General features: G+C 34.1%; 2 protein-coding genes across 2 annotated transcripts; both read right to left on the reverse strand.

The window, feature by feature from the left end:
• Positions 1 to 1,136: 1,136 nt before the first annotated feature.
• Positions 1,137 to 2,762, reverse strand: LOC133873798 (glucan endo-1,3-beta-glucosidase, basic isoform-like). Its single transcript, XM_062311568.1, has 2 exons — positions 2,642 to 2,762; positions 1,137 to 2,215 (listed from the first exon to the last, which is right to left on the reverse strand). The coding sequence occupies exons 1-2, from the start codon at positions 2,733 to 2,735 to the stop codon at positions 1,272 to 1,274; spliced, it is 1,038 nt and encodes a 345-aa protein (XP_062167552.1). The 5' UTR covers positions 2,736 to 2,762; the 3' UTR covers positions 1,137 to 1,271.
• Positions 2,763 to 20,020: 17,258 nt separating this feature from the next.
• Positions 20,021 to 21,906, reverse strand: LOC133872346 (uncharacterized). The gene is made up of 3 exons (XM_062309835.1): positions 21,678 to 21,906; positions 21,464 to 21,555; positions 20,021 to 20,605 (listed from the first exon to the last, which is right to left on the reverse strand). Exons 1-3 carry the CDS (start codon positions 21,790 to 21,792, stop codon positions 20,495 to 20,497), a joined length of 318 nt encoding a protein of 105 aa, XP_062165819.1. The 5' UTR covers positions 21,793 to 21,906; the 3' UTR covers positions 20,021 to 20,494.

Here is a 21,906-nt window from a genome sequence, read left to right on the forward strand (position 1 = left end):
GACATGATGTACGTACTATGTATATATGTCCAAAATTGACATTTATTAATTGGTTGGTCGGCCCCCACCTCGATCCAATTACGCTGTCACTCAGGGAATAGAAAGCGATGTGAAAATTTGATGGTTCAGTTATTGACATATTACATAAGAACAGCCTGCTAGAAAATTGAGTTACCTTTCTTTTCTTTTTTCTTTTTTCTTTTTTCTTTTTTCTTTTTTCTTTTTTCTTTTTTTTTTTTTTTTATGTGAATTCTTTTGCACATCCTTTGATGTCCAACTGTAAAAGAAGATAAGTACTGTAAAAAAAAAAAAAAAAAAAACTATTAAAGAAGATTATATAAAATTTCGGACCAAGATCTGCTACAAACTGAAAATCATTGTTATTATCATTGTCCTTTTTATTGGGTAGGGGCCGGGAGAAGGGCCTTCTGCCCGAGCAAGAGGTAAGCCGTCGAAGCAAGTTGCTCGGACAGAGAGACTCCTTCTCTCACAGTTCCTCTACAAATTTTCTTCAATTTTTTTAATATATAAATTTGTACCGACATGGTTTACAAATTATACCTAGCACCTGTCATGTAGAATCCCGCGCCTATGAATGCGGAGAAATTGCAGTGAAAATGATAGAATGTCTAGCATTTTCCTTTTCCAAGTGTGCAGTTGCAATATTGGACGAACAAATGGTGCTTTTAGGATGGTTTATGAAATACCAAATGGAATTAATGATATTTTCTTGAGACAATTTAAAGTACACAAAACCGTTCAGAAAAAAGGAAACTAAAATTCAATTATAGTATGGAACAATGACAGAGTAATGATGGAGACTCGAGCGAGATCACTGAAATAGTGATGATTTATTTTATGGTTCGGATTAAATTTTACACATCTAATGGTGTATGTTTGTCATGTCATTTAAAACTTTAAATGACGTGATAGCATGTATGTTGTTAGACGAAGGAAACAGAATTTGCACTAATTCTTGTGATAGTAATATTAGATCATGACATTGACTTTGGCTGCTTAACCAATCAGGTGCAAATTAAAGGGACAATCTAACTGTTAAACAGGAAAGGCAAAGTGGCGTGATCAAGTCTCGATCAGTAGTGTAATTAATTACTTCCCCAAAAAAGTAAAAAGTATTTGCCATAGAACATTTGATCTTATTGAAATAACCGTAGTTTTGAGTCTACGGGATTACAAGTAACTCTTTATTTGTTATCTTAATTATGTGCACCAAATTGCACTTATTCCAGGATGTAGTAGAAGTGATATTCTTAGCTGAAATTCACTTGGAACTTAGGCTGTTTATTTGGAAGAAAGAGTCCAAAATTTTTCTCATATTCTGGATTTTTCTGGTTTTCATCAAACAAGGCAAACACGTAAGTTTCTATAGGCTTTCCAGGCTTCTTTGGAGTCCCTCCCTTCACGTGTTGAACCAAATTCGTAATGTAAGTTCTTTCATTGTCAAGAGTTGTCGCTGTCCCGCCACCTGAAGGCCAACCGGACTCTGATATAACGATTTCCAAAGACCCCCCTCCGGCCTTGTCCAGCGCTGCGTAAACGGCATCCAAAATTGCATCGAAAAGATTACGATAACTGAGCGAGCCATCAGTCACTACAGGTGAAGGAGCTGTGAAAAGAGCATAGTCAAGACGGATGTCTCTGGTGTTGCCAATGTAACTAAAGTAAGGGTACAAGTTAACGAGTAACGGGGATCGGTTGTTCACTAAGAAGCGGATGATCGGATCGAGAAGCGGCCGGTGATCGGACTTGAATGAGCCTTTTGACGGAGGGAAGGATTCTCCAAGGACTCCGGTGTCAATGGCGGTGGAAACTTTGATTTGGTTCGCAAGGCCAGCCGCAGAAATTGCGTTTTGAATGTTTTGCATGGCGGGAACAAGGAATTGTGCAAATCCATCTGAAGGCTTCACTTCGTTTCCGACAGCAATGTATTTGAATTTGACATTACCAAAGTTTTTCACATTGTTTTGGACCCAAGAATTTGCATTGGCTTGGCTCGAAGCAATGTTTTGAAGGTTATCATTTGGAAGGCCAAGAATGAGCTCAATGTTGGAGCCTCGAAGGGCTTGGAGAGTTTCTTGGTCGGCATAATAGATTCTCATTCTTTGGATGTTGTATTGCTTATAGAGTGCGACAACCTCAGATGGATTTGGTAGGTTGTTCCCAACTCTTCCATAACAAACACCAATTTGGGCACCTGCAATAATAGATTAAACAATAAGTCAATATTTAATTTTCTCTATCAAAAGTAATTATCATGGAAAAGTTGCATTGTCCTTTAACTCAGCTTAACTAATATCCTAAACTCAATGAATCTATTAGGAGATTATTTGTGGCTATGAGAGGCTGATCAGGGCATGTGATAAGTTCACGACCTCTTGAACTTGGAATAAGAAATGGAGCTAATTCATTTTAGGTCAAAATTTTGTTTTGTTGCATCTAATTAACGTTGTACATGTACGTTGTTATGTCATTTAAAAATGTTAAATGACGTGACAACATAACTACCGTTAGGTCTGTAAAATCAAATATAAACCTCGGAAATGGAAAGATGATTTTACTCCCGTAAACAATTTGTTTAGGACTATAACAAGGAGAGAGAGAGAGAGAGAGAGAGAGAGACCTGTTTGGCCTAGGATGGCCATTAGCAGCCCAAGCAATAGAATTATGGAAATCATCGAAGGAGAGCTTTTGCCAGCATAATTGGATTTAGCCATTTGAACAAATATAGAAGAAAATAAGCTAAGAAGTATGCTTTTAACAATATCAAGCAAGCTGCCCTTTTATAGAGGGTGATATAGGCTTTTTCGTCAGATTTTTGGGTGACCGACCATTACAGTCCACATTTTTCAGGGTCAAGCATTCCAATATGGAAATTACTAAATTGTTCCCAAAGTATACCACTAGCATCATTTATCAACGCACATCTAACTGCTTGTTATCTATATATCTCTTGAAACTTTCCCCCCACCTTTGAATTTATGGTCTTTAATTTGTCCATCTCCCTTATGAGGCCATTCATGCATGTAGCTATCCTGGCGGATCTAGGACTTTAATTCACTGGGCATAAAATAAAAATATAGAGTTTATCAAAAATTGATTAAAAATATTAATAAATATAACTAACAAAAATAAATAAATAATTCGAAGAAAAAAAATTATTATCAATCGAAATATAAAAATGCAACTTATAATTTATTTTTTCACGCCTTTGATAAATTTATTTAATTTTCCTCAACGAGTTTTCAATTTTTGAAAGTATACCATTTGCATCATTAACCAAGGCACATGTAAGAGCACTAGCACGCTAGCAGCAGCTTCCATTAGAGTTTTCTTAAATGTAGAGAACCAAACTATTTTTAATAATGTTAAGAGAACCACTTTTACTTCCTTAAATTTATGGTACAACTTTTGGTTCTTTTGGTTTATAATGCTAACAAGAAAATCTGTTTCAATGTATTTTTTTTATGATATATATATATTTTTTTAACATTTAGGAAATAAAAGGAAGAAAAAAAAAAGAAAAAAAAAAAGAAGAAGATTTAAAGAAGCTTTTCTGCTAGTGCACGTATAACTGTTTGTTATCTTGTGGAACTTTCTCCCTACGTTTGGATGGCCTTCCATTTGTCCATGTCCCTTGTGTGGCTGCATTCATGTTGCTAGTCATAAGTCATATATATGAACACACTATGACATCACTAGGCATGGAAGGACTCGGAGAATCGGATAAAAGCATTATTCTATTTATATCCTAAAATGTGGAAAAGTTGTACGAAAATTCATCCAAACATTTACTATCATATCTCTTACAAGGGATTTGATTCGTACACAACACCATCACAACAACTACGCAACAACCCCTTACATGAGGGTGGGTCTCATACACTGGAGTCTACCCTCATGTGAGGGGTTGTTGTGTTAGTGTTGTAAATTTAACATTTTCCCTCTTACAATATACATATAAGAAAAATATAACTCTTGTACAACTCTTAATAATTTTTTTTTAAACTAACTATTAAATTTATTTTCCGTTAGATAAAAACCTTAACAAATAGAGAAGAATTGAAGGCCGCCAATATAGTACGACTGCAGACAAATGCACATGCATTGCCATTTGCCAGCCAATTCGATGCATCCAATATGTGGCTCTAAATTGATATCCACATATATTGGTTGCTAGCTAGCTGGGGTCCAACGTAGACGGTTCAAAAACTGACGATTAATTTTTTTGATCATATTAGGAGACCTGAACATCTTGGGCTGCTTGACTCCGTCGGTGGTGGGGGGAATAGAAAGCGATACGATTAATTTTTATTTTTTTTGTTTGACATGTCCAGATAAGAGAAAGAGGGGAGATTCAAACTAATGACCTCCGCTTCATGAGGCGTAGTCTCCAGCCAATTGAACTACCCCTTAAAAACGCGATGTGATAAATTTGCGGATAAGACTTTACTTCACTCCACAAGTCTTTGTTTATTTATATTAAATCAATCAGAATAACGCTAAAATTACTTTCTTTTTTATCATGTAATTATCTCGTAGATGTAGCGAGTAATGCTACGGAACAACGTAATATATCCGGAAGGCATGAGTTGGAGTGGCATTATTGTAATTTTGTATTTAACTTTATATTACAGCAATGCCACTCCACCTCATGCTTTTCGAAAACACTACGGAACATGTAGTAATTTCATGGAATAACTTCATAAAAATGTACTGATTATATGCTATTTTATGATAAAGGTATTGAATTAGTAAACGTCCCAAATTGAGGTATTCATGTTTCTAAACATTTTACTTAAGAGTACTCTATTAGAATTTGTTGTTAAATCTTGTCAAAAATTTTAAAATACCTTTATGTTTTTTTTAAAAAAAATATATATATGTATATATATATTTTCAAAAATTCAGATATAAGTATTTTTGTAAATTCTATTAAATTCTGACCAAAACTAAATTCCTAGCATTTTTTTTTCCTAAAAAAAAAAAATGTATTTTGAATACTCCATTAGGATTTGCTGTTAAATCCTAACGGAATACTCATCAGTGAGACGTTTAGAAACATGAATACCTTAATTTAAAACGTTTACTAGTTCAATACGTACCTTTATGTCAAAATGGCATATAAATCGATACGCTTTGTGAAGTTATCTCAACTCTTCAATCGGTCTTTATTCTAGGGGTATGAAATTGAGGAAATCATATTCAGTGCTCGATTGAGACCTTCGAGTGGCCATTGGCTCCATTTGTTAACCAGTCAAGCACGCCATGGAAATTGTAGCATTATTGCCTTTTATCTTGAGGGATTTCTCGGCACCATTGAATATTTTGTGCAACTACTTTTCTCAAACAGGAAGACTTTTCTCATTGTAATAGTTTTATTATGGACAACAATTTTTTCTCCTATGCGGAAGATATTTGTTTGGTTTAGCTTTTTAAATTGGCATTTGGATCCTCTCCAATTTAAATGAACTCGAGGGATCCAATTAGTGTTATTTGAAATGTAAAATTATTCATAAAAATATGAAAGGATCCTTGTTCATAAAAATTAATTGGATTCCTTCCAATTCATTTTAACCGGAGAGAATCCTTATCCCTTAAATTGACATATCTTCTTAAAAACATATGATTCTCATATATGTATTGACAAATGCTTCATACCCTTTATTTATTTATTTAGTAGATGTTATGTGCTCTTTTAATGTTATAAAAATGTATATAAAACTTATATTCTCTCAAAACATATATTAGTTAATAGATTGAATTTGAAGAAATTCTTGAAACTTAATTAAAAAGAAAACTTTATTCTTTTATTGCACATTCATGAGGCAATGTTTGTTGAATATATTGGGCAGCAATTGCAATTTGATACATTTTAAGGCGGAGGACGAAAACTATTTTCCAATTACTTTATTGTATGGTTGTATTGTTGCATGTCATGCTTACTCTTTTTTTTCCTTTCTTTTTTCAATGAGAAAATGCATTAGTAGTGGTACATGTAGAGTGCGTTCGATATTGTGATTTCGTAAATAAAAAATATGATCTTAACTTAAATCATAAAAATTGATCATTTGAAATAATGTTTTTACAAAATTACGATTTGAAAACGTAGTAAATATGTGTTTTCAAATTGTAGGCAAGAAAATATTTTTTTGAAAAAGCATAATTTTAAAGGTTAAACTTGATTTTAAAAGTTAAATTATGATTTTACCAAACAATAAACTACATTTTTAAAAACCAAATTTTCAAATCGCACTTCTAAAATCGTAGACTTAAACCAACAAGAAGAACAAATTTCCAATGCATTAATGTTGTTTTACCTGCCACTAGCCTATGTGTATTGACGTCAAGCGCAAACCCAATTGATGTTGCTAGACTTGGAATCATCATGATTTTGATAGCCAGTACCCACAAATCACAATAACCAAAGACTTGACCCAAATACCACAAAAAGTCCCCTTATGGATGCAAGTTGAACTGTTTTTCAACTTGCTACAGTATTCGGTTTAATAAAACCCGAATCATTCCGGTACACGTTATCACATTTGCTGACCGAAAATAATAATTATTTAAATTAAATAATAATTATTCATATTTATTTATATTAAATAATTATTATTTCAATCATCATTTCACATTAATTTTCGTAACTCTAATTATTCTATACAACTTTTCATACCACCAATTATTCGCTACCATAGTTTTTCATGAAAAAATAATCGCATACAACTCTCATCCAAACATGATTTTAAATACAATTTAAATTCTACTTAACACCCAAACATGTTTTTTTGTCTCAAAATTTGCACACCGAATAATAATTGAATTCTGATTTTAAAAAATCAAACACTCAAACTAATCATTAAATCATTCATAGAAAAATGATAAACATACAATTTATCAACAACTTTTGACGCATACTTATCGTAGGGTGTTAAATGCTTACAACTTTTCACTTTAATCGTATATTGACATGAGTCAAAAGTTATAAAAAGAAATTATAAAAAACTTGTATTTGTAACCATACTCAATCTCATAACACTCTTCCAAGACCTTTTGGAGTTTCATAAATGAATTGGTTTAAGGGCTTGTCGGTTGTGTGGATTTGAGGGTGTTCTTGTTGTATCGTTTTGGTTTCTTCTGCTCTTTTGGAGCTTCTTGTATATATTATTTGTGTAATTAGGAGCATTTTACGCTTTTTAATAAATTACAATATTAATCAAAAAGAAAAATGAATTGAATCTCCCACAATATTAATCAAGCAGGCATAAATACGCTAATAATTAATTCAAGATAAGACCTTTAATTGCAGATAATAATTTTTCTAATTTTCAAAATGAAATTATATAATAGGGAGCCTTTTTATACAAAGGCAATAAACAACTTTAAATAAAAATTCATCACAAAAGTAACAATATTTTTATACATACATGATTTCAGAGTCGTCGTAAAAATAAAAAATACGACAATGTCATGTTATAGCTGGCATACAAAAGAATCATATTTTTGTGCATACATATGAGCTCAGAGTCCTCATCAAAAACAAAAACAGATTCCTTACAAAAGATCTGTATACTTCCTCCTTCCTGCAAGGTTCATACCCATTAGCACTTACACAAATGACTAGCAGCGGTGTAATTATTTGTTAAAGGAACATTATGCCCAAGAACCACATACATTAATTAAGAGGGTCATAGGTTAACTTTTTAATAAATGATAGCATCTAATTAAGTATATATATCCTGATGACTCCTAAGATCTTGTACATATATGTCTAAATTTTGAGTAATGCTATACATGCGCTCTTCAGCCGTCCCTCATCCGTCTCTTTTCCTACGTGACGGGCCTGATTTAAAAATAATAATAATAATAAAATAAATAAATTGAAACAAAAGTCGAGACATGAGAACCTCCGTCCATTTACCCCATTTCTCTCAAAATTTCATCCCATTTCCTCCAAAATTTCTCCCCACCATCCGATCGCCGCCTACCAAACGGCCCACCGACTGACACCGTCCCTCTCAGACCACCGCAGACCACCAATATCGACCCACGACCCATTTCCCAAATCTCCACCGTCCCACTACCCCACCGACCGAGCGCCGGCCACCAACCCCACTGACAAAGCGCTGCCCAGTCAATGCTCTCTAACCAGCTCTCTCTCTCTCTCCCCCGCCACCCATTTCTCTCTTCCTACCCTCATCGTTCTCTAGGTTTTCTTCCCACAACTGTTCTTCGTCTTGGGTCTTTACCACCTTCTTCTTCAAGCAAGGTTTCAACTTTGCTGTTTAAGTTCTTGTCCATTAAAATATGGTTCTTGTTGCTTTGGGAGTTGTAAATGAGTGACTAGAATTCTGTACGTGAGATGGATGCCTGTTTAGTTCATACTAGAAATCATGCTATTGTTTCTAGTAAATGCCTGTGTGATTCAGATTGATCAGTTTGACTAACAATGCCCTTTCTCATATTTGATGTAATTGGTTGCCACTTGTTTATGTATTTGATCCCGGGTTTAATGGATTGTTTCTGTTATGTTATTGTTGATGTAAATTTAATTTAAGTAGCAATGTAGTTCTTCTGCTGGGTGTGTTTAATTGTGCAATTTTATTTTGGGATTAAAGAACTCCTAAAATACTTCATAACAAAAATTGGTGAATTAGATGAGTGAGAGCCATATGAGCAAAGAAATTAATGTTGACATGCTAACTAAGAAATTAAGTGGTCTAAGCTATGAACAAAGTTCACATTCCCAATCACTTCCAAGTGCAAAATCTCTCCCAAGTGCATCTATGACCGGTAATGGAGCCATTGATTGTATAGCAGTGGAGGTGTGTAATCCTTTCGTGGCCCGGACTAAAGGAAAGCAACCATCAAACAAAAAAGTGTCTGAAGTTGAAAAAGAGGTCGTGAAAAAGTCAAAATGAGGAAACAAGATATAGAGTAACACAAATCTCAATTAGCAGTAAAAAAAAAAACAAAAATAAAACAAAAATAAAAAAACAAAAATAACAGGTATTCATAGATTTGAAAGCCATTGCATGTGTTAAATTGTGCGTATTACCTATGTGCACATATTTGATGTGCAATTTGAATATTTTACTTATTGAAAACATGTCAAAGATCGCTAATAGATGAATTAGACACAAGTGAAGATCCATTGACTTTTGTGACTGATGTTCAGCATGACCAAGTAATTGGAACTCAAAATAGCGTTGTTACATAGGTATTGAATATATATATGTGTGTGTGTGTATTTTGATTCGTACATGTGACGAATAATTTTATTTCATATATGTTAATCATACGAAGTATTTGTTTCAAACGTTCAGGAATTCACAGTCATCATGTCTTATTGAAGGAAATTTCATATTCTTGTCGTAAGTATTCAGTTTTTTAGCATTTCCTCCAAAAAAAGGTGTACTTACATGTTATTTCAGGTGATATTTTTGCTCAAATTTGGTGCTACTGTGTTAAAATCTAAAAGTTGTTTGTAATTTTGTGAACATTTGTATTATTTTGCCTTTTGTATTATACTATTTGAAACTGTCCCACTCAAGTGCTATGTAGAAAGCAAGCAAAATCCTGTATGTTAATAGCTAGACAGTCAGAAGAAAGAGGTTGTTGGCCTTGCTATGTTACTTGATGTAATTCATTTGACAAAAGCAAGAGGATGTGAAATTGATATGGCAGGACTGCAGCAATTTTGTCTTTTTGATGTCTTTTTGACTTAGGTGATGAATTAAGTGATGGATACGTAATTGTTTTTCATCATGGGCACGCATGCTGGTTGAATGCATAAAAGATTAAAAGCATTAAACTTTGTTCGTTTTGAGATGAATTGATGGTTTTATATACTCTGCTACAGAATTCTGGTTGAAACATTGATTTTGAGTTTGCGAGTTGTTGTGGGATATGGTATTGAATGGCACAAGGCTCAGTGATTTTGGGTAGAGTATGTTTGTTTGTTTTTTCAACCCATGTTACATATATAACATGAATCGAATGAATGCCACCTTGAACACTGTTGTCACTAGGCTCCGATTTGAACTTGGGTTTGGAATTCAAGTTTTGGAGTTCACCTTCTCATCGTTTTGCAGCTGCCCGAACTTAAACCATGCATAACTTATCTTCTAATTCAAAACTAGAGCATGATTTAAGGTTTTTAAATCAAATTAAAGCAACTGAAATTTGACAACATTCTCCTTAATGTTCCTAAGTTGGACGAAGCTTAATTACTAATGAGCAGCAAAACCAACTGTTTTTATAGTGGGCATAATTCCAGTTCATCCAATTTATTTGGTCTAAATTTAGCTGCTATAGAACTCATGTTTTCTACATCACACAAATCTGACAGGGTAAACCAGTTCCATTACAGAAACATATGGCTACCCATGATATGAGCTCATCGCTAAAGTATCATTTTTCTCCTATGATGGAAGAACTTCAATACTGTGCAACATCATAGTCTAGACTCATAGTGTTACAAGTGCATGTCTATTTAGATGCATCAATATCCTTGTGTTTAAGATCTTTTTCTTTTCTTTCTTTTGGACAAGTCTGAGAACAATCAAATGTAACTATTTTTACCTCGCCAATGTTTGTAATCAATTTTTTGACGAATAGCAAAGAAAAAAAGTTCCATGGATAAGGGGAAAAAACAATATTTAAGAGAACAGTAGTAGTTTAACATATACAATCATAGCATGCTTGCACGAACACTCAAGCTACCACAGCTAGGGCCCTTTTCAAAAAAAAAAAAAAAAAAAAAGAGGCTACCACAGCAAGGGTGTTGACTCCAAAATCAAAAAAAATTACATGTTGCTTTAGTTACAACTGAACTATTTTCATAATTTCATTTTAACATTAAATTAGTACATCTCGGTCTATTATAACCACTAAAATAAAATACTAAAAGCAAAATGACAACTAAAAACGTAGCTCAAAATATCTGAAAGAAATGAAGAGAAGACGTGCTGATAATGACAAAGTTTAGGAAATTATTGAAATAGACTAAAAACAAAATGACAACTAACATCGTAACCCGAAACATCTTCCCGAAATGACATCTAACAACGTAGCTCGAAATATCTGAAAGAAATGAAGAGAAGACGTGATGATAATGACAAAGTTGAGGAAATTATTGAAATAAACTAAAAGCAAAATGACAACTAACATCATAGCCCGAAACATCCTCCCGATATTTCAAGAAGATGTTTCGGGCTACAATGTTAGTTGTCATTTTACTTTTAGAATAATGGGAAAATGTTTCGGGCTACGTTGTTAGTTGTCATTTTGCTTTTAGTCTATTTCAATCATTTCCTCGACTCTATCATTATCAGCATATCTTCTCCCCTCCATTTCTTTCATATGTTTCGCTAACTCTTCTCGTATGCAAACATATCATTATCAGCCCAATCAAAAAAAATCACAATACTGGCTCTCTGCATGTAAAAAAAAATTAAAAAAAAAAAAAATCAACAAAATGTCATAAACTACTGACGACGAAATATAACACAAAGCTAATTTTAAAAATTACCTTGTAATTAATACATCTATACCATTTTCTACCAGGATTAGACGTGGTCCAAGAGTTCCTTAGACATGTAAGAACTCCACATTTACATAACAAATAATCACTTGACAAATCACTAGTTATAGACATTTACTCGTGCCTACCTTCTGAATCACATGACAGAGAGTAAATACCATAGTAATACCATAATTAAATGGCGCATTGTACCCGTTGAACTTTCCTAAGGCTCAATTAAATCCTCCGAACTCCAATTCCTCTCAAGAAAAGGCCATTGCGACCGTATGGGAATATTGATCTTTGAGTAGACTAGATTTGCTGGATTCTTCCACATGTTTGTTGTTATGGGCTTGGATATTTAGCAATGAATGTGTAATTAGGAATAATAGTTTTGGTAATTGAATAAGCCAATTCTCTCCCCTATATTTATCATACAGCTATTTATTATAAATAATCTTGATAACTTTTATTACTGATCAACTTAGTATTTAATATACTAAAATAAATAACTGCTAACCATGACTCAATAATTATCTATGAACCGTTCTCGAGGGATAGTTTAATCGGTTGGGGATCACGCCTCATGAAGAAATGGTCACTAGTTTGAATTTTTCCTCCCCTCTTATGTGGACATATTTAAAAAAAAAAAAAAAAAAAAAAAAAGGCTAATTATGAACTTCTTCCACTACTAGGCCACTAACTCGATCGGTCCATGACCTCATTTACATCTGACCCACCACTGACCCATTAACCTACTCAGCACTTAGCCCACGATTTACCCCCAGAAGCATCTGGAATGTGTATAATAGACAACACCGTTTTAGGGAATCAAATACATGAACGGAATTTACTAAATAACCAGCCTAACTGGATTGCGATTGCTTAGTAACTGAGCATCCCTCCACGAATCCTCCATTTTGTGACTTAAGCTCGTTGGTCTCGAGATAAGCCTGTTCACTTGTCTTCCTTCTTTCGTCTACTAGATCCTTCTGCATCATACGCCTTAGAACTCCACTACAACCCTAGGCACATAACATTTTTCCCTTCTACTTCAAGCTAGTATCGAAGTGAAGAAGATAAGGGCAAAAAGACGGTTTCGGTTAGTGGTTATAATCTCTAACCACTAATTGTAACGGCCTTAAGCAATTATTCTATTTTTATAACTGCAACTGCTCCGCCTAAAGCGATTATCGATTATCGATTATAAAGAAATCATCGGTTGAATATATATATATATATATATATATATATATATATATATATATATATATATATATATATATATATATATATATATATATATATATATATATATCCTAAAGCGTGGAAAAGCTACTAGTTTTCTTTGAAAAATATATTTTTCGAGTAGGAACAGAATTGATGCTTCAAAACATTAATAAGGGGTCAAGTTTAATTTTGATAGGGGCCAAACTAATTTTTACGTAAGAAAAAAATATATACTTAACTACTTATAAATATTTTTTTAAAAAAAATAAAATAAAAATAGCTGTATTAAGATATTTAACAATAAATACATAAATGTTTTGACTGCATATTTATATATAAACATTTTAGTTAAAGACAGAGAAATATCTTACAAGTTGAGTTGTACAAAAATTCATCCAAACATTTACTATCATATCTCTTACAATATACATATAAGAAAAATATAACTCTTGTACAACTCTTAATAGTTTTTTTTCAATCTAACTACTTATAAATTTATTTTCCGTCAGATAAGAACCCTAACAAATAGAGAAGAATTTAAGGCCGCCAATATAGGACGACTGCAGCAAATGCACGTGCGTTACCATTTGCCAGCCGGCCAATTCGATGCATCCAATATGGGGCTCTAAATTGATATCCACATATATTTGGCTGCTAGCTGGTGTCCAACGTATAGTAGACGGTACGTTCAAAAACTGACGATTAATTTTTTTGATCATATTAGGAGATCGACCTGGACATCTGGACTTGGGCTGCTTGACTCCGTCGGTGGTTGGGGGGAATAGAAAGCGATGTGATAAATTTTTTGAAACGTTTGAAAATATAAATACTCTAGTTTAAGACGTTTGTTAGTTCAGTACGTACTTTTATCTTAAAACGGCATATAATTCGATATTTTTTTATGAAATTATTCCAACTCTTAAATCAATCTTTATTCTAGTAGTTTAAAATTGAGAAAATCATATTCAGTGATCGATTGAGACCTTTGAGTGGCCATTGGCTCCATTTGTTAACCAGTCAAGCACGCCATGGAAATTGTAGCATTATTATTGCCTTTTATCTTGAGGGATTTCTCGGCACCATTGAATATTTTGTGCAACTACTTTTCTCAAACAGGAAGCAAGGATACTTTTCTCATTAATTATAATAGTTTTATTATGGACAACAATTTTTTTTCCTATTAATTTTTCATGTCTGGAACCAGCTTTTACACCAACTTAATTCTTAACTCAAATGTAAACATTTTAAAGGTTAAACTTGATTTTAAAAGTTAAATTATGATTTTACCAAACGATAAACTACATTTTAAAAATCAAATTTTCAAATCGCACTTCTAAAATCGTAGACTCAAACCAACAAGAAGAACAAATTTCCAACGCATTAATGTTGTTTTACCTGCCACTAGCCTATGTGTATTGACATCAAGCGCAAACCCAATTGATGTTGCTAGACTTGGAATCATCATGATTTTGATACCCACAATAACCAAAGACTTGACCCAAATACAACAAAAAGTCCCCCTATGGATGCAAGTTGAACTGTTTTTCAACTTGCTACAGTATTCGGTTTAATAAAACCCGAATCATTCCGGTACACGTTATCATATTTGCTGACCGAAAATAATAATTATTTAAATTTAATAATAATTATTCATATTTATTTATATTAAATTATTATTATTTCAATCATTATTTCACACTAATTTTCATAACTCTAATTATTCTATACAACTTTTTATACCACCAATTATTTGCTACCGTAATTTTTCGTGAAAAAATAATTTCATATAACTCTCATCCAAACATGATTTCAAATGCAATTTAAATTCTATTCAACATCCAAACAAGTTTTTTTGCCTCGAAATTTGCACATCAAATAATAATTGAATTCTGATTTCAAAAAATCAAACACCCAAACCTATCATTAAATCATTCATTGCAAAATGATAAACATACAATTTATCTACAACTTTTGACGCATACTTATCGTAGAGTGTTAAATGCTTACAACTTTTCACTTTAATCACATATTGACGTGTGTCAAAAGTTATAAAAAGAAATTATAAAAAAAACTTGTATTTGTAACCATACTCAATCTCATAACACTCTTCCAAGACCTTTTGGAGTTTCATAAATGAATTAGTTTAAGGGCTTGTCGGTTGTGTGGATTTGAGGGTGTTCTTGTTGTATGGTTTTAGTTTCTTCTGCTCGTTTGGAGCTTCTTGTGTATATTATCTATGTAATTAGGAGCATTTTATGCTTCTTCCAAAAAAAAAAAAAAAAAGGAGCATTTTATGCTTTTTAATAAATTAAAATAATAATCAAAAAGAAAAATGAATTGAATCTCCCACTATCATTCCTATCTTTGTCATTTTAAATTCTAATAAACTCTTAAGTTACGTCTGATACACAGAATAACAATTCTATTGGAAAAATAAATAAATTGTAATGAAAATATAAAAATGTGGAATTAAATAGCCTTATTATAGCCCATCTCATGGCCCATGGTTAAAGAAATAGTCATTCCATTAGAAAAATAAATAAATTTTATTGGAAATATAAAAATGTGGAATTAAATACCCTTATTATAGCCCATCTCATGGCCCATGGTTAAAGAAATAGTCATTCTTTTATATATATATTATTCTAACACCTATATTATTCTATTCGACATTCTTCAATTCCTAATAAAAGTATTCAATTTTTTCTCATTAAACAGAGAAGGAAAAAAAACTGGACTCAACTTTGCATCAAATTTGAAGACGTTAGGATAAGCGGCGTGATGTCTTATTACTAACACGGGCAGTGCACAATGGAGTTGGCCACAACTCCGTCACTTGCCAAACAATGCCCATATTTTTGGGCATACATCTTAGGTCAGAGTCCTCATCCAAAACAAACCCAAAAACAAATTTCTTACAAAAACTCTTTGCACTTCCTCCTTGCTTGACTATATATATATATATATATATATATATATATATATATATATATATATATATATATATATATATATATATATATATATATATATATATATATATATATATATATATATATCCTGCAGACTCTTAAGAATTGTCCCACCAGCTGAAGGCCAACCGGACTCTGATATAACTATCTACAAAGACCCATCGCCGGCCTTGTCTAGCGCTGCGTAAATGGCATCTAAAATGGCGTTAAAAAGATTAAAAGAACTGAGTAGAAGATCATTCACTACAAGAGAATGAACTATAAAAAGAGCATAGTCAAGACGGATGTCTCTAGTATTGCCAATGTAACTAAAGTACGGGTACAAGTTGCCGAGTAAAGGAGATCGATTGTTCACTAAGAAACGGATGATCAGCTTGAGAAGCGGCTAGTGATCAAATTTGAACAAGCCTTTTGACGGAGGGAAGGATTCTCTGAGGACTCCAGCATCAATGTGAGAAGAAACTTTGATTTGGTTCGCTAGGCCAACCGTAGAAATTGCGTTGCAAATGTTTTGCATGGTGGGTACAAGGACTTTTGCAAATCCATCTAAAGGCTTCACTTCATTACCAAAAGATTTTAACATTGTTTTGGACCCAAGTATGTGTTATAGAGTGCGACAACCTCAAATGCCTTTGGTAGGTTGTTCCCGACCTTTCAATAACAAACACCAATTTGGGCACAATGGCCACGTAGCTTTTGACAAATGGCTTCAGTATGCCACGTGATTGTCTGAAGCCATGTGGCTTTGGACCACGTGGTCAAAATCAGCCACGTGGTCTAGAGGCCATGTGGCTAGATTTTGCCACATGGCTCCTGCCATGTGCCAAAAATTGTCAAGTCAATTTTTTTAAAAATAAAAAATACAAAATCATTAAATACAATTTTTTTTTTTTCAATTTCCCCAACATATTATTACAATATTTAAAATATTTACAATAAATATAAATTTAAACAATATTGCAATAATTCAAAATCAAATCAATAAATTATTGCTCTTAACAAAACAACACAACAAAAACTGTTCAATTCTTCAAGCTCGTCGATTTTGGATATCACAATTTTTCATACCAATCGACAGCCGGCCGACCAGCGACTGATGCACAAGGAACAGTGCAGTGGGCGAAGGTGTCCCAACAAGAAAGTGCTAGCCCGACGGCGAATGCGAATACTACAGTCAAGGGGCAACAACGACCCAACTATGTCGCATTACCTGCAAATAATAATAATATTAAAAAATTAATTTTTATGCCTATCAAGTCCATAGCATTGAGCAAATAGAGAGTTTACACAATTGTAATTGTAATCTTACCTGCATATGTACTACCTACAGACGATGAACTACTTTCGTTTGGAGTTGGAGACTGCTCACCAACAGGGCTCGTATGTAATAGTCCCATGAAGGCAAGAATGGACTCCATCCGCCTCATACGTTGCTCCAAAGCGTCATTTCTATCGGTCAGCTCCCGTAACAAGATCTTTATCTCGGCAATCCTATCCTCGTGTACGGAACTACTCTACGAGGTAGACTGGGATGGTCGTGCCTGTGAAGGAGTGCGGTATGAACCTCAAGCCACATATGCATGGGTTTTTTCAAAAGTTTAACATAAAATAACTATGTAGCAAATTCAATTAGAGGATATAAAAGAAAATTATTCAAGATTAAATTTTTAAGAAAAAGACATTTACAAAAAGAATATATACATGTATATTATTTTTCCAAAAAATCTCCCAATCTTGGGAGATGGAAATTAATTAAAGCATTTTCCAACAGAAAAAAAGGTAGCATAATGTACAAACAACAAAAACCAAATAGACGTTGGTGCTTGAACGAGTCGCACTACGATTACTCCCTAAGAAAACGAAATACCGAAACTTCAGAAACCCCACAACAATCTCAACCAGATACCCAAAAGCCTAAATAAAATGAAGAAAGCAATCAGCGTTCATAAAAAGCTCCAGACTATTAACATACCGAAAATGAAGCTCTCTCTCCCATCTTGACTAGTTTAGAGAGGGTACAAACCGAAAAGAAAACATTACGTGTGATGTGTCTATGATTTTTCTTTGGTTTTCTAAGATGGTTGGCCTCAGGTCCGCCAAGAAGGAGTAAGGGCAAGAAAATGGGGTAGAGAGAGAAATGAAGAAGAAGAAGATGCAGAAGAGCGGGGGAGAAAGAGTATAAAAAGAAAGAAAGTGGTTAAATTTTGATTTAAAAATTAAAATTTAATATAAAGGGTTTACGTGGACCATTTTGATTCGACTATCTACTTCGATTGCATTTAAATTTAATTTCTATTTTCAATCTCAAAGTTTCATAATCTTTTACCTTGGGTTTAAATAGATGTTAAAATATAAAATATATTATATTTTTTATAAATTTCATATTTGATCGATATTAGAATATTTTTTATTTACAAATTAATTGTAATCAAATATTATGATTAGATTATTATACTTTGTATTTATTCTAAACTTTATAAATAAAGACATTTATATTATAAACAAGTTAAGTTAATGCGCACATATACAGTTTCAAATAATCGGTCCACAGCAACTGGCATTCTCCGCCGGTCCTCCGCACGGTCCCCGCCAAACACCGATGAGGAAGCAGATCTTATGCACCGTATGCAAACAGAAGGCATACACGTGTGGGATGCTGGGGTAGGTTGTACAGGTCAACCCGAAGGTCATCCGTCACCCACATTTGTTGACCTTGACAGTCTGCATGATGAGGAGATTGGTGGACCTTCGATTGTTAGGGGTCGTCGTAGAGGGAAGGAGCTAATGGTGGAGGCTACAAGGGGTAGGGAAAATGCCCCGGCACGTAGTATCGGATTGGGCGTCAGCATGGGATCTTCAGGGAAAGGATCCTCAGGTAAAAAATCCTCCAGGGAATCAAAAGCGAGTGTAATTCGTTCGAAGCAGGCTCTGTATGATGAGATGAAGGAGCTGGCGATAGCAAGAAGAGAATCCATACAGCAGCAAATTCTGGCGGACTTGAGTTCGACGCAACATTTCAGCACTGGCAAATCCGCACCTCCAATAAACCAAGCAATCGCCGTGCTTAATGAGTTGCAGGATGAAATTACACTCGATACTTACGTGGCTGCATCAATTCAGCTACTAGATGAAAAACTTCAAAACTTGTTTCTCCTTTGGAACAAAGAACACAGATTGCTTTGGCTATCAAAGGTCAAGCCCCTGGATTGACAATCTGTGTTAATTGGTGGCATGTGTTATTTTATGTTAGTTTAATGTATTTTACCTATTAACTATGAGACAAGTTAAGTTACGTTCAATAGTTTAATGTATTTTTCGCTATTAGCTATGAGACAAGTTACTTGATGTTAGTTTAATGTATTGTAGCTATTAGCTATGAGAGTAGTTAATTGGTGCAATGTGTTTTACTACGTGCATATGTGACAATAATTAATTGTTGAATGTGTGTTAGATTGTATTATTCACCAAATTATTTGAAACTGTATTGAACTAAGTCTTTGTCAGTAGGATGGACGGATCTAACCTGCCTTTCGTACCCGCATATGGAAATATAGATGATGAAATTGATGACGATATTTTCTTTTTACTGAGTGCAATTGACTCATCAGACGACGATGAAAACACCAAAATGCCGCAACGCAACTTGCCATTACGAGGGGGCATGTACATAACATACATGCTGAACGGTCACCCAGAGCCGTGTTTTCAAATGTTTCGTATGGAGCCACCAGATTTTATAGCTTTGTGTTTTGAGTTGAGGGAGCGCCGACTCATAATGAGTACAAGGAACCTTGATGTTGAGGAAAGTGTTGCTATATTTCTTGTGCTTACTGGGCACTGCCAAGGGCAGCGGATCGCTGCCGATCGCTTCCAACACTCCACGGAGACAATAAACCGGCATTATAATAAGGTGTTGAAAGCACTGGGCCATCTGGCCAAGGTCTACATCAAAGTGAGACATAGGACTGGGGTGCACCCACATGTACAGGGTAATCCTAAGTATTATCCTTGGTTCAAGGTGAGTGTTGTTCATTTATAACACATCGGCCCTATCAGCGCTACTGTTCAAAACTTGTAAAACAATGTACATTTTCAAGTTAATTTTTTTTTGAAAATTATTACAGGATTGTATTGGTGCAGTCGACGGCACACACATAAAGGCCCAAATCCCGACAGAGCACCAACGCCTCTATCGTGGCCGGAAAAATGAATGCACACATAACATTATGGCAATATGCGATTTTGATATGTTATTCATGTTCGTGTACGCTGGCTGGGAGGGATCCGCGAACGATGGCCGCATTTTCAAGGATGCTGTTACAACTGACCAAGGCTTTGAGTGGCCTACAGATGGTTAGTACGTTGCATACAATTGCGTAATTTTCTATATATCATAAAAATTCATGCTCTTCAATAAACTTTGGGTATTTTATTTATGAAGGGCACTATTATGTGGCTGATTCTGCATACCCATGCACACGAGGTTTCTTGCCTCCGTATAAAGGGGAGAGGTATCATCTCTCCCATTTTCGTAATAGGCCTCTACCCCGTGGGTACAAGGAACTGTTTAATTTCAGACACTCCTCACTACGAATGATGATTGAGAACTGCTTCGCTAGATTAAAGAGGAGATGGCGTATTTTGTACGATATGCCTAGGTACTTATTGACATGTCAACCTGGCATTATCATGGCATGCTGTACACTGCACAACTTCATCGGGACACGTAATCCAAATGATCAAATATTCAACGGCACTGATGCAGCAGAACCAGAGACGAGTGAGCAGCCTTATGCATATGGCAACAATGATGAGGCAGGCCCCTCGCATTCAGGACAATATGACTTCTCATCTGCAGCTGGCATTGAAATGGCCAATTTTAGAGAAGGCATTGCACAAGCAATGTGGGATAATGCACATGGAAACGAAGATGGAGATAATTAAAAAAAAAAAAGGGGCAATTATAATGTTGAAGTAATATTTTTTATAATGCCCGTGCATTTACAGATCTACTGGCTGAACAAGACACTGCCACTTTCTTATTTGATTAATCATTGCAAGAGAAGCAGAAACAGCATATTTTCCACATGTTTGTTTGTAACTTTTAGGCGATTTTTTTTTTTTTTATTCAAAAGTCTTCTGTGGTGTGTTGCTCAGAAAAAAAGAAAAAAGAAGTAAAAAAGAATAAATTTGTGGCGGGTATTTTCCGGGCAGAAGATTATCCAAAAGTAAGGGTAGGTGGCTGCTGGTGATGGGCGGAAAATGTGGTCTTTTTTTTAAACGGAAAAATGGAATGTAATTAAAATTAAAAGCAAAAATAGTTAGGGGCAAAATGGGAAACCAAGAGGGACGTGGGTTGCAAGTTTATTATTAAATTAATTTTTTTTTAATTCATTTTAATTAAGTATGAAATTTTCCTTTTAATAGTTATTTATTAATTATTATATTTATTTCCATCATAATTTCACACTACTTTTCATAACACCAATCATTAAACACAACTTTTCATACTTCCAATCATTTCTAATCATTTCCTACCATTAAAAAACAATACTTTTCAATCTACAAAATTCAATACCCAAACACAATTTCAAAAAAAACTCTAAACACTATTTGCTTAGAAATTCGTAAAGAAAATAAGAATTCAATTCTAATTCTCAAAATTCAATACCCAAACGCACCTAAGAAAATACAAACTTAAAAGAAAAATATATACCTGCAGTATATTTTTTTTTTTCCCAAAATCACCCATTCCTGATACGGAAATTAGAGCATTGGAGCTTGAACGGGCAGCACTACCATTACTCCCTAAGAAAAACAAACACAGAAACATCAGAAACCCCACAACAATCTCAACCACATACCCAAAAGCCTAAATAAAATGAATAAAGCAATCAACGTTCATAAAAAGCTCCAGACTTTTAACATACCAAAAACGAAAAGACCGGGTGAGAAGGAGGCGCGAACAGTCCTATTTGGAGTCGTCTTCTTCATCTGCTTCTTTGGAGAGAGATGCGAAGCAGTGAAAATGGAGCTCTCTCTCATCTGGACTAGTTTAGAGAGGGTACAAACCGAAAAGAAAACATTATGCCTGAAGTGTCATGATTACTCTTTGATTTTCTAAGATGGCTGGCCACAGGTCCGGCAAAAAGGAGTAAG

This window comes from Alnus glutinosa, chromosome 7 (genome assembly GCF_958979055.1).
Source record: "Alnus glutinosa chromosome 7, dhAlnGlut1.1, whole genome shotgun sequence".
NCBI classification, from domain to species: Eukaryota; Viridiplantae; Streptophyta; class Magnoliopsida; order Fagales; family Betulaceae; genus Alnus; species Alnus glutinosa.

Excerpts from the sequence above, each read along its gene's own strand:
- LOC133873798 (XM_062311568.1), bottom strand. The coding sequence starts at position 2,735 with ATGGCTAAATCCAATTATGCTGGCAAAAGCTCTCCTTCGATGATTTCC. Across the intron at positions 2,216-2,641 it reads GGCCATCCTAGGCCAAACAG|GTGCCCAAATTGGTGTTTGT; the intron begins GTCTCTCTCTCT and ends CTATTATTGCAG.
- LOC133872346 (XM_062309835.1), bottom strand. The coding sequence starts at position 21,792 with ATGAGAGAGAGCTCCATTTTCACTGCTTCGCATCTCTCTCCAAAGAAG. Across the intron at positions 21,556-21,677 it reads ACCCGGTCTTTTCGTTTTTG|GGAGTAATGGTAGTGCTGCC; the intron begins GTATGTTAAAAG and ends TGTTTTTCTTAG. Across the intron at positions 20,606-21,463 it reads AAAAAAAAAATATACTGCAG|CTGCAGATGAGAAGTCATAT; the intron begins GTATATATTTTT and ends TTTCAATGCCAG.